The sequence below is a fragment of the Lutzomyia longipalpis genome, chromosome 1 (assembly GCF_024334085.1).
Source record: "Lutzomyia longipalpis isolate SR_M1_2022 chromosome 1, ASM2433408v1".
In the NCBI taxonomy this organism is placed as follows: domain Eukaryota; kingdom Metazoa; phylum Arthropoda; class Insecta; order Diptera; family Psychodidae; genus Lutzomyia; species Lutzomyia longipalpis.
The window spans coordinates 10972281-10985576 of NC_074707.1; the positions used below are offsets into that span (position 1 = coordinate 10972281).

Below are 13296 nucleotides of genomic sequence, written 5' to 3' on the forward strand. Positions count from 1 at the left end.
ATTCAAAAAATCGTTCAATTTTATCAAAAAACGATCAAAAAATTCTCCTGGGCATGAATTCTCTAAGACTGAAAAACTCCCGTGATAAACTCCTGAAGGCTTTAGCGCTTTAAAAGTGTGGCGCCCTGAATAGGAGGACGCCACAGGACTCTGGTCAACTCCCCCAGTAACCTCCACCCTCGTAGTCCTCAACTAAATCTACAGAGCACTTTCACTGCGCAGCCATACCCGCACAAGGCTGAGCTCCTACTAATTCTACTCTCATCATCCCTCTTTACTACTCTCATATAATTACTCTCTCAGTGCTCTCCTATATTCTCTTGAGGATTCTCGTACTCTCTCTCACCTATTTGAGGGTTTGTAACCTGGGGGCAGAAGCCGTTGCCGAGGGAAGGGCAGCCGTTACAGTTACCGCCAATCTAAGGGTACTCACTCTATGAGCTAGGTTAATATTCGCTGGATAGTGAGTCGGGTGCTACAAAAGGAACGTGAAAACCGGAAAAATCTTACAGGAGTTTATCACAGATGCATTATTTTTCTTAAAGGATCAAACCTTCGGGAGTTTATCACGAGAGTTTTTCACTTTTAGACAATACAGTCCCTGATCAAAGTGAAATATTTTCTTGACCAAATAGCCAAATTTTCTGATCAAAAGACAAAAAAATAACCTTTGAAAAAATCGGTGTATGATAAACAAGGAAGAAAATAAAATACTCCCAGTATTTTTTTAAGATTATAATAATAAATTTTTATTGAAATTAGACACATCGACTTAATATGGATTGACTGTAAAATACATTGAGTGTGGTCACTGATGATCCCGTTTGCATTGAACTGTGATCAAGACAGAATTGTATCGTCTAGGTCTTCTTCTTTACCAATCGGCTGAAGAGCCACCTTGCGCAGCACCTTCGTCACGACCTCACTGAGAGACTCCCTGGCCCCCACTTCCAGCAAAGCCATGCACTTCTGATGCGTCTCCTCGCCCGTCCGCAGACGCAGCATGGCAATGAGAGCTGTCTCTGAGTTGGACTTGACATACCCATTCTTCTCCTTTGTGCCATTAACCAGCATTGGGATGAGGATGCGCAGAAACTCAGGCGGAGTGTTCTCCGCCGGTACCACCTTCGCCAGGTAGTTGCACGTATTGGCCAGAAGTTGCTTCACTTCGTTACTCACGTGATTCATGGCGCGTACAAATGGTCCCAAGATTGGCTGCGGTAGGGGCTTCCCGGCATTCATGCAGTACTGCAGTAGGTAGCCAGCAGCGCGTACGGCATTGCATGCAATTGGAATCTTATCGGATGTGATGCAATTCACGATAACTTTGCATATTTTGGCTTCATATTTTGGCACATAAACCACCTCAGGAGCTTCCTTGAGCACAACAAAGAGTGCCGACGTACGCCCGTGCCGTAGTACCCAATCTTCTGCATGATCTTCATTCAGGATGTGTCCCAGCAGTGCATCATCGAGCTGCTCAGGTGTTAACCACTTGCACATGGCCCCTAGGCAACCACCTACAGCACTACGGGAAATATCCTCGGGGAAGTTGAGCATGGAAACGAGCGTTGTGTAGACTTGCTTTCGCAGTGGCTCCGTCATTTTGTCCCCAGCCGGTGTGGTGATCCCCCGCAGGGCTTGCAGCATTGTCTCCCTCACAGCTGAATCATCATTCCCCTTGATCCCCGTGTGCATTTCCGTAAAGAGCGGATCAGCCCGCGTGTGGATGACAACAAGCTGAGCCAGGGCGTGCCCCGCCTTAATGCGAACCAGGCGATGTGGATCGTGTAGGGCCTTGAGGAATGTTGTCTGCAACTGCGGCAGGAATTGCTTCAGCATCACCCCCACTTTTCGCAGTAGTATAGCCAGTGTTTCCAACACGGACGCCTTGACGCCAGCATTGAAGCGATCGCCTAGAATACGGATAAGTGGACCCGTGATGTGAACAACTGACGGTTGCAGGGATGCCGCTGATGTTAATGAGATCACCTCTCCCAACCCCTGAGCTGCGTTCTCCTTCTCCTCCGGTAAACCATTGAGTATGGCCTCACGGAAAACCGGCAGGAGCGGGGTGATGCCTTTAGGTAGGCAGAAACCCGGTAACTCTTCCCCCTTGAGATCACTCGCTGCAAATCTAACAGCCTGCCTTACATCGGAAACATGAGCAATCTGTTGTGCTGAATCCAGTGTCTTTGTAACAGCATTGAGAGCCTCCCATGATCTCTGCAGTACATCCCGATCTGTATCAGCTAGCAGTTGCAGTAAACCACGCAGTAGTTGTGGAACGTACTGACTGTAGTCTCCAGGAGAATGAGTACAAAAAGCACAAAGGAGTGTTGCTGCAGCCCTCCTAACATCAGTCTGATTAGACTTGGTCGATACCATGAGCGTATCCATAATCGTTCGTACTCCAACCTCATCACTCACAGACAGTATAACAGCTTGGCAGTATTCTAGCTCTTGAGCTTCATTAGGCTGCCCTTGGGCCGATGAGAGAGCCGTAAGGAGAGCTGGGAGAATTTTAGGCAGAAACTTCGTCAGAGCTTCACCGGCAACAGAAGCAAGGATTGAAAGAGCCTTCGTGTTGACAGGCGTTGCAGTGAGTTGTGGCACCAAATACGGCAGTACAACGCGTGACTTTATAGCCATTACTTGACGTAGGCCATCAAGTGTGCACTCAACCACAACGGGATCTGGATCACTGAGTCCATTCAGCATAGACGGTAGGATGTCATCGAGGGCACGATTGCCAACTGTTGCATGGAGTGAATCGAATGTCTTTGCAGCGGACATTCGTACCTCCAAAACAGGATCACTTAGTGCACGTCTCACCGTGGGAACGAGACTATTTACGAATGTAAGTACCATGTCCTTTGATGTGGACGCCATGATTTCGGATAAACCAATACACACCCCCTGGCGTTGATCAGCTTGATCGGAATTCAATCCACGCTCGAGAATAGGTATTATCTCGGGAAGAACTCGTTCACCTAGTTTCCTTACTAGATCCCCAAGAGTCCTCGCGGCCACTTGACGCTTATCGAAACTTGTACTGGCAAGGCATCCAAGAAGTAACCCAAAGAGTGTTGGCAAAATTTCACGAAGTGTACGTGGGGTGTTTGTCACAACAACCTTCCACACGTGCAAAGCAGCCTGACGTACCATCAAGGAGACATCGCTACGACCCATGTAGAGACCCGCTAGAACTCTATTTCGCCTCTCCGCACCCAAAGATCGAATGATGGCAGTATGCGATTGTTCTGTACCGAAGTTATCATCCTCACTGGCTGTTTCAGTTGTCATCTTGCCCGAAACTCCCGAAATACGATACAGCAGATCCCCAAGGAGTTGAACAGAACTAAAGCGAATGCGCCAGTTGTCGTCAAAGAGCCCTTTCTCCAGTTCCGGAAGAAGGAGTGCAATTGCCGATTCTGCATACATGTTGACGATTCTCTGACCAGCTTTTAGTGCTGTCTCCCTCACGTACTCATTCTCATCTGCTAGAGCTTTCAAGATTGGATTAATGATCTGTCCAATGTACGGTGTAAACTCACTCGGGAAAGCAGCTGGCATGTAGATGAACATCATTATGTACCCGTCCTTGACATGCGGAGCTATATCATTGCGTTCAGCTGTACTTATAATTTCAGGCATCAATTTGTGCAGCTTCTCAACTCCGAGCCCTCCAACAACCTCCGAAAGCCCCTGAGCTGCTCCAGATCGATCAACGCTGCTACTCTCAGACGTCAGCGTTTGCATAAGCCACGGAAGGAGATCTTCAAAGGAGGATTCACCCATTCCTCGTACCATTGCCCCAAGAGCCCGAGCTGACACAGCACGCACTTCCGGTACAGGATCCAGAAGGGAAGTTTTGAGACCGGGAATAATGTTTGGAAGATACGGCGTTAGATCCTTTTGATCAGTCAACGAATACATGTTCCCAATAATCTTTGCTGCCATCTTTCTCGTTTCCGGAGATCGCATAATGAAGGCTCTCTGTACAACGGGCATAATGAGAGCCAACGACGGAGCATCAATAAAGTGAACAAACTTCGTTTCAAGTAAACTCTGAAGGGAAGCCGAAGTCTTATTTGCCGGATCTTCAAGAGCGCGCAGGAGAACGGGTACAATCGCCTGAATTTCGGGATTCTTTATTACCGACCCGATAACACGGAGGGCATCTGCCCCGGCTTCTTGTACCTTCGAATGTGAATCACTGAGAACCTCAATGAGCTTCGGGACAATACTTGGGAGGCAGGATGATAGCTGTTTAGGGGCACAGTAAGCCATTGCACCGAGTAGCTCAACGGAAGCTGTCTTTGTGCGCCACGAATCCTCATCGAGGGCATTCAGAAGTGCCGGAAGTACCAATTTAACACCATAAGCCGACAACTTTCCCATCACAACCTTCGCCGTATCATCAGCCGACTGCCGGACGTATTGCGATGAATCCCCGAAGCACTGAAGCAGGAATGGGAGAACGTGCACAATGTAGGGTTCAAAGAGCCTCCCAAGTGTCTTGCAGAGCATCTCAAAGGCAAAGAGAGCTCCTTCGCGGGATTTGTAGTTCTTCTTGTCCTGAATGTAGTTTGTTAGCTTTGTCATAATGTCCAATTGCTTCAGCGAAATAATTCCCAATCCTTTGACAATTCCCGCTATTCCATAGGCCGCACCACGTCTTTCTCCGTACTTTTCCGCTTTGACAAGTTGATGCAGCAACTTCTTAATCATCTGCGGTGCTTCATCCTTCACGGAGGGAATCAAGTGTGGCAGACAACTGGCTACAGCTTCCTGAACAGTTTCCGATGGCGTTGCAAGAGCAGCAAGGAGTCTCTTAACAATTGGCTGAATACGCTCATCATTTACCTCCAAATGCCTTGCCAGGGATCCCATGAGAATAACAACAGCTTGACGGATGTTATCGTAGCGACTAGAATTGGGAGCTTTATCGAGGAATTCCTCAAAAACGGGAAGCAGGCGAGCAATTGTCTCCTTTCCATGCTTATCCACAATTGCCAAGCTAGCTGCTAGCATTTCCTTGTGCACCATTTCATCCCGATCACCTAGGCCCTTTGAAACCATGAATTGGATCGTCGAGAAGACTTGTTTCTCATCGAAGAACTGCGATACCTGGCACAGAGCATAAGCCACACCACGCCTTGGTCCCCATTGATCAATAGCCGGTTCAATTTCCCGATCAAACTGATCGAGTTTCGGCGGAATCATCGCTAGTTTGTCATTGTAGATGCTCAGAAGTTGATCAAGGATCTCCTGAAGAGGCTCAGAGTCTTCTGCCAGGATTGACACGAGAGAACTAGCCGTTGCCTTCTGAATACAAGACTCCTGATGAATGACATCCTTCATGAGATACCTCGTAACATCCTTTGGGAGAACAAAGTGCGATGCAGTCCAGAGATTTTCAGCCAATCCACGATTATCATCACTTATGTCGTGCTTTGCAATCCACAAGCGACAAATGAGCCGACGATGGAGATCAGGATCACATTCAAAGGATGCAAAAGTTTCCACGAGAATAAGAAGAGCCCTTAAGGCAACATCTCGTATGGCCTCTGTGCTATTCTCAATGGCTTTCAGGAGAAGTTCCAGCTCATCCCGTGTTGGTTTTGCACAGTACTCCCGTCCGGAGGAGGCTTCTGCCACATCGAGAAGAGCTGAAACAGCCTGAGTTTGAACCCTTCCACGATTCTTGCTGATTATCCCGAGAAGGAGTCTCATCATTTCCAATCGGGGCAAATACTTCGGATGCCTGTAGTCTGTAGCTAATCCCCGATCACTAACCCCACGTGTCTGAGCATGCTGACTGATAATATGGATCCCATAGAGGAGTAAGTTCTCATCCTTTGACACCGGTGGCATTGACATGCACTTCCGGAGGAATTCAAAAGCATAGCAAAAAGCCGGAGATGAGAGAATCCCCTCCGTTTGCCCATTCTCCGTCTCCCCGTTCACCTCATTCTCCTCCTCAGCTATGGCTGAATACAATTCCGCCAACACTGTGGCTACACTCTCATTGATTGGAGCCTCAACCCAATTCTCCGGAAGATCACAGTGAGGCTCATACAGACGAATCGTTGTCACGGCCAGGGAATCTCTCAACGCATGAAGAGCCTCCGGGAAGCAGGATAGGCGCAAATGATGATAGAGCTTCGTGAGAAGTGGAGCAGCAAGTGGATTCTTCAGTTGAGCCAAAATATTCGGCAGAAGGCAACTAAAGTGCGTTGCCAATTGCTCGGGATTCCCCTTTGAAACACTCTCAATCATCGATATCAACTTCAAAAGCCGATCATTGATATCAGTTAAACGAGCCCTGATTGCATTCTCCTTATCAGTTTGATTCTTTATGGCTTCCTTCTGCTTCGGCGTAAGCTGAATTGGCTTTGCCTTACCCTCCTTGCGACGCTTCTCCTCAATCTCCCGGCGCAGCTGCAACTCCTCAACTTGCTCCTTGTAGCTGTAAACCTTATTCTCACGCTTCATCCCCGACACCTGATAAATGTCTTCGGAATTGGGGATAACACTCTTATCGTACAATTCCCCTTCAGGCGTCAAATACGTAAAGTATTCATCATCAGTCACATTGGACATGGCTTCACACCCCAGCTCCGAGGAGACCATCTCCATGACTTGTGGGAGCAAAATATCCGGATTAATGCGACTTATCGTTGCCACAGAATTCTCAAACATTGACGTGATTCGATAGTTATGAAGGAGAATCTCAAAGATCTTTCCCCCATTGATCGTTACGAGTGTTTTGGGATCAACTTTCATTGCTTTCAGGAGGGATTCCCACAGATTGTTCTTTGTCCCCACAAGAGCTGAATGATGGCAACAGAGTAAGCATTTTAGGGCAACTTTCTCCGCATCAATACGTTCCAAGTCTGGAAGAGAGATTTTCCCCATTTTAGGAATCTTCTTCTGAGACATTTAAATTGGGAATGAATTAAAAAGGAAATTCAGGGGCGTAGCTAGAAATTAATTTTAGGGGCTTTCTAAAGGACACTAAAAGGAATTCAAAAGAATGACTTGGAATTAAAGATTTATAAAAATTTAGACTAATAGATTTGATGCCCTGAGGAAGGACTCATACAGTCCGAAACGTCGGTGAAGAATAAAAAAAATTAACCTAAAAAAACGACTGTAAATCCGTCTTTGTTCATTTTTCACGTATAGTCTACGTTCGATTCTTAACTATTGAGATTATTTAAGCTTATTAACGGTCTTTGCATTCAAATTAGCAGTTTTTGACAATTTTGACGTTTGATGTTTCATTTCTAACATATAAAGTCATTTCAAATACTTTGTGTTTCTTTTGTAATTTTGAGATTTATTTAATAATGGGCCTTATTCAGCGACCAAGAAACCCTTGAAATGCGCTTGAAATCTTGAAATTTCAGTACAAAATTTAAAGATTTCAAGGGTTTCTTGGTCGCTGAATTAGGCCCAATATTTAAAGTTTCTTTTGTAATGTCGGATATTTGATTTTTATTGCTTGACATCTTTTATCCAACGTTTGACGTCTTTTTTGTAACATTTTGAGGTTACGTTTTATTCTTTGACGTCTCTTTAATTATTTGACGTTTTTTTTCTAAAGTTTGATGTTTCTATTCTAGAATTTGACATCTTTTTATTGATATATGATGTTTTTGTTCTACTATTTGACATTTGACGTTTTTCTTTTCCTAACGTTTGACAGTTCATTTTTAATTTTTAGATATTTTTTTTTATAGCATTTTGTTAAGAAAAGTTCAATGTTCTTTCCAAACGTTTGACATTTCCTTTCTACCGTCTTAGATTGCTTTTAAATTGTGTCAAGTTCCTTTTCTATCATCTAACGTCCTTTTCCTTATACTTGACAGTTATTTTTTTACATTTAGGCATTTTTTCCCGTTAGATGTCTCTTTTCTAACGTCAGACGTTACTTTTCTAACATTTGACATTTCTAGTAATTGAGGAAACGCCTAAAAATTATTTTCCAACGTCTGATTTCCATTTTTCTAATGCTTGATAATTATTTTCTAACGATTTGGCGTTTTTTCCAACTTTCAATTTGTCTTCCCTAACGTCAGATATTTCTTTTCTGATATTTAAAATTTTTAACATTTGACGTACTTTCTCTAACATTTGATGTTTTTGCTAAAAACTTGGACATTTCTTTTCTTTCGTCTAATATTGATTTTCAATCGTGTGAAGTTCCTTTTTTATTGTTTGTCGTTTTTTCTCTGATACTTGACATTTATATTTTAACGTTCTGACGTTTCTTCCCGTTAAATGTATCTTTTCTAACGTCAAACGTTATTTTTTTAACATTTGACATTTCCTTTGTTTTGCATGAAGATTATTTTCCAACGTCTGATTTTCTTTTTCTAACAATTGGTAATTATTTTCTAACGGCTTGACGTTAATTTTTCCAACTTTTTTTAATTTGACTTCACTAACGTCAGATAATTTGTAATTCTAACGTTTGACAACTTCTGTCATCTGAAACTGTTCTGACTTTTGATGTCTCTTTTCTAACATTTAATAATTCTTTTCTAACACTTTGGCATCCTATTTCTAACATTTGACGTTTCTTTAGTAAATTTAGATGTCTTTTTCCTGACATTTTGACAGTTCTAGCAAATGACATTTCCTTTCTAACCTCTGAAGTATCTTTCCTAAAGTTTGACGTTCTTTTTCTAACATTTATTGGGGTTTTTTTCCTAACTTTTGACATTTTCTTTCTAACGTTTTACGCTCCTTTATATTTTTTTTCCAATTTAATTTTTAGCCGGAAATAATTCTTTAAGACTTGTAAAGAAGCAAATTTTAAACTTCTTGAATTGTCAGAATATTTAGACCATTAAAATTCCCTTTCTAGGCTACGCTACTGAATAAAATTAAGAAAAAAATGAAGGAAACTCACCTTTTGATGTACAAAGTGTTTCAATGGTGTCAATAAAAGCCGCAACGGGGATACTTCCTTCCTCAGCTCCTGCCTCTGTATCCATGTGAATCTTTGCAGTCTCCATGTAGGTGGTTAGTTTTGAAAGGAATTCCAGAATAAGCATCACTCCATTCTCACTGATTGCAATATTCCGCGTGAGTGCCTGACAGTAGATCCGCACGTACACGGAGGATGTTGTCATGCATGTTACAGCAGCTCTGTAGAGAACATCCGGACATCCCTTGAGGCGATCAAAATGATACAGAAGGAGCTTCTCAATGAGCAACATAACATGCTTGAGAGTCTCTGCGGGAACGCTGGCGATGAATTTCTCCGTGATGAACACCTGCTTATTCAAATCGAGAATTATTCCCCAGAAAGTGGAGAGTTTGGCCGATTGCTCCTCATCAAGGCGACTCTCGAGGAGCAGGATAATACAGCTGGCACACAACCCTTCGGTCACTGCGGGGATTTGCGTGGGATTCTGAGCTGCCTTTTCAACGGTCTTCAGCAGAAATGGGATCAGCTCCCCGCCGTTCTTCAACGTTCCCCCCTGGAGGCATGCTAGGAGCCAATCTAGATAACTTATACGAACATTTTGCGTCACAGATTTCCCCTCAATGCCCTTCCGGAAGACTGAGATTATCTTTCCGGGAAGTTCCCCTTCGAAATTACTCGCCCACAGGCTGAACATTTCCAATGAATGACAGAGGATCTTTTCGTGACTCTCCGTTTCGAGGATCTTGACGAAATTATCCACAACTAAGCTCAGAATGGAATCCATTGATTCAGGAAGGAGGCCGTTGTAGCTGAGATTTCCAATTCCCTGAAAAAAAAAAGGTAAAATAAAGATCCTGACCAAAGCTAAATGATTCTAAAATTTGATCAAAATCCATCGATCCGTTCTCAAGATATTCTAGTTTGAAATTTCGTAGAAAAAACTGCCTCCAGCGCCCCTTGTGGTCATTTCTCAAAGCTGTGATATCTTAGCAAAAAAGAATTTAGAAACTTGAAGTTTGTACCCTTTTAAAAAAATTTCATAAATTTTTCTTCCCGGAATGATTTGATGTGCTTCCCGGAAAGTGCTCGAAGTGACTGGAAGTTATTCATGAAGACTGTTCATTGCATCAGGAAGTTTCTAAGGGATCTAAAGAACTCCCCTTTCAACTTCCGGCTGATCTTTGATGTCATCTTTGGGTCAAAATCTGTTCATTTTTATCAACTCAGATTTTGACCCAAAGATGACATCAAGGATCAACCGGGTGTTGTAAAGGAAATTCCTGAGATCCCTTAGAAACATTCTGATGCAATGGACAGGGTGACAACACAACTTCCAGCCACTTTTGGCACTTTCCGGGAAGCACATCAAACCATTCAGGGAAGAAAAGTTTATTGGATGTTTAAACTTCAAGTTGCTAAAGGCAGGGTCGTAGCCAGAACGAAATTTTGGGGGGAGATATTTTAAGTTAAATTTGGGATTGAAAAATTTATGCATGACATTTTTTTTCATATGCATGACCTAAGTTTTTTTATGCATGACATATTTTTAGATGCATGACCTAAGTTTTTTATGCATGACATTGGTTTTTCTATGCATGACATTTTAGCTGTGTTTCTTTCAGACACAGCTTTTGTGTACCGAGCAAAATCGAAAGTCGTCAGATCGGGCTCAAACTTGGGATGAGCACGAATTAGGGTCCCCACATTCCAAAAAACGTATGCGCCAAAAATAAGTTTTTTCCGGCCGGCCGGATTATAAACTTAAATTGCAAGAGAACGGTAATAGATAGAGACTTGCGGTAAACGGCAAAGTTTAAATATCGACCTGAAGAAATCCGATTATGATGTCAAATCCACCCCCCCACCCCTTCGTCCGCCATTTTGAATAACCTCAAAATTTTGTTTTCGCTATATCTCAGCCGCTATTATAGCTAAAAATCTGAAATTTTTATATGTTGTAGGGGCCATCAATACCTTTCCAACGATACCTCATTTTCGAAAATCGGTCAAGCCGTTTAGTCAATATGGCCGCCACAATTTTTCATCGAAAATCGACCATAACTCGAAAACGGCTTGACCGATTTCGATCAACTCGGGTTCAAATGAAAGCTCTCAACAAACCCCACAACTCTATAGAACATCCGAAGTTTCAAAAGTGACCGCTAGGGGGCCAAAAATCAAAAACAAAATTTTCGATGAGTTTTCGATGAATATCTCGAAAACGGCGACATAATTTTTTTTTTCATTTTTTGATATATTGTAGCTGACCATATTATCTAGCTCCATGCCAAAAATGAAGAAAATCTATGGATCCGTTCTCGAGATATAGCCTTCCAAAGTTGGCATGTCATATCTCGGGTTCTACAAGTCCGATTTTGTTCAACTCAAGTGCAAATGAAAGGTTTCGTGAAACCCTACAAATGTCTAGAACATTGCAACTTCGAGAAATGACCGCAAGAGGCGCTAAAATCAAAAACAAAGTTTTCGAAAATTTCGAACTCGAATTTTTCGAAAATGGCGACATAATTTTTTTTCATTTTTTGATGAGATATTTTGCAAATTTAAATTTTTTGGTCAATCTGTTCTCAAGTTAATTTGGCTTGAGGAGGGGATTTTGACCCCCAAAACTCCCCCTGGCTACGCCACTGGCTAAAGGAATTTGTGCAATGTACTCACCTGAAGTACATTGATGCGATACTCAACGACGGTGATCTTCCCATCGGAGCCATTCCACACACCGAAGATATGCTTGAGGAGATTCTCAATTGTTTCCGCGCTCTCGCATTTCTCCGCAACGTACCTCAGTGAATCCGCAGCTTCCTGACGCGTCACATCGTTCTTGGAGTAGAGATTTTGAATGAGAGTCTTCCCCATGTCCATTGCAAAGTCACTCATGCCCACATCAACCTCCCGCACAATCGCCCCCACGCCCTGAAGGATAATCTCCGGACTTCTGAGCATTGCACGCTGAAGTGCCGGAAGGACAGACGATTGGAATTCTTCCTTTGTGATTGATTGCAGGATATTCTGGCAGACGGTGAAGAAGTAAACATTCGGCTTTGTCTTCACGGTAATCAAGCCTTTAATGAAGTGTTCCAGAACTTTTGCCTTATTCTTCTCCAGGAGCTCCTCTTGGGGATTGAAAGTGTCACAGAAACGAATGGCAGCTGCAAGGAGGAGAATCACATTCGATGCTGGTTCCATTTTCAACAAGACTTCCGTGGAATCTAAGACATTTGCTGATTCCCAGCATTGCTCCAGGAGTTCATCTGCCTTCTGGGTTAATTTGGGATTGGCTACGGACAGTGCAAGTTGGTAGAGCTGCGATTGATGCTCCAGGAGCTTCGGGAATTCCGTCTCAGTGACCTTTGAGTCACATTTCCGGTGAACTACGAGCAGATTAGCCCACGTGAGGGCAATCACAGCAGCCTGGGAAGCCTTAATTGCCGGTGCTGAGGCCAAATCCTTCGTAAGGAGTGTCTTGAAGACCCCATTGAAGTGCTCCAGTGTCCAGTCATTGTGCTGCTGCACCAATGCCACAATCAAGTTCCGAATTAGGCCCTGAGATGCAGGATCACGGTACTTGGTCAACGTTGTCCCAACTACACGACAAATCCCCTTCACAACCGTTGTATTTATGCCTGAAAGTTGATTTTCTTTTAAGGTTATGTTGCGAAATACATGAAAAATCTCCGGAAAGCACTTTTCCCCCTTCCGGGACTGTTAAAGAGGATCTCCGGAAGTCAGAGAGTGGGAGGATACTCACCAGGATTCGGTAGGACTTGAATAACATTGTCAATCAGGGCTTTTCTCTCTTCCACGCCAACATTTATCACGCGGTTCGGTAAATCCTTCAACGCCTTGCTGAGCTGAAATTCAAATGGATTAACATGAAGGGGGGCTCCTTTGCTTCCTTCCGGATCAACTACCGGCATACAAACCTCAGAATCTGCCATGATTTTGGAGGAAAAAAAATCTTCAGCAGGCTCTCATTTTTTCCACACAGAAATTGACAGATTTTGGTCGCTTAGATCAGCACTTGCTGTAAAATGATGAGTTTTTGCAGCAAGTAACGGTGCAGGCGACGAAAAAGAGCGAGAAGAGAGCAATACTCGCTATTCGTCTCGTTCTCACAGGCTGTTTTCTGCAATTTTCTCAAGCTTTTTGTGAGGAAAAGCCGTAAAATGTTCCAGAAAAGCCCTTAGAAGACCAGAAAAGCTTGAATTTTTAATAAAACAAAACATTTTTCTTTTTAAAATAAAAGATTTCCAAAAAAACCGCGAAAGGTGTACTTTGTGAATTTTCCACGACGTGGCGCTGATTTCTTTGCCGCCACAAAATTTGGAGTA

At 43.3% G+C, this 13296-nt stretch overlaps 2 protein-coding genes across 3 annotated transcripts in view; one reads left to right on the top strand and one right to left on the bottom strand.

The window, feature by feature from the left end:
• The window catches only part of LOC129790048 (solute carrier family 35 member B1 homolog), a 766332-nt gene that overhangs the window by 129346 nt on the left and 623690 nt on the right, over positions 1 to 13296 (top strand). The gene's annotated exons all lie outside the window — the stretch shown is intronic.
• Positions 723 to 12998, bottom strand: LOC129788143 (eIF-2-alpha kinase activator GCN1). The gene is made up of 5 exons (XM_055824171.1): positions 12889 to 12998; positions 12714 to 12816; positions 11624 to 12588; positions 8927 to 9773; positions 723 to 6902 (listed from the first exon to the last, which is right to left on the bottom strand). The coding sequence occupies exons 1-5, from the start codon at positions 12901 to 12903 to the stop codon at positions 841 to 843; spliced, it is 7992 nt and encodes a 2663-aa protein (XP_055680146.1). The 5' UTR covers positions 12904 to 12998; the 3' UTR covers positions 723 to 840.

Bases quoted from the DNA above. Each gene is read 5' to 3' on its own strand.
- LOC129788143 (XM_055824171.1), bottom strand. The intron at 12,589-12,713 runs GTGAGTATCCTC...ATCAACTTTCAG, and splicing joins TCAAGTCCTACCGAATCCTG to GCATAAATACAACGGTTGTG. The intron at 6,903-8,926 runs GTGAGTTTCCTT...TCTCTCTTCCAG, and splicing joins AACACTTTGTACATCAAAAG to ACTTGGAACGTATTGATGCG.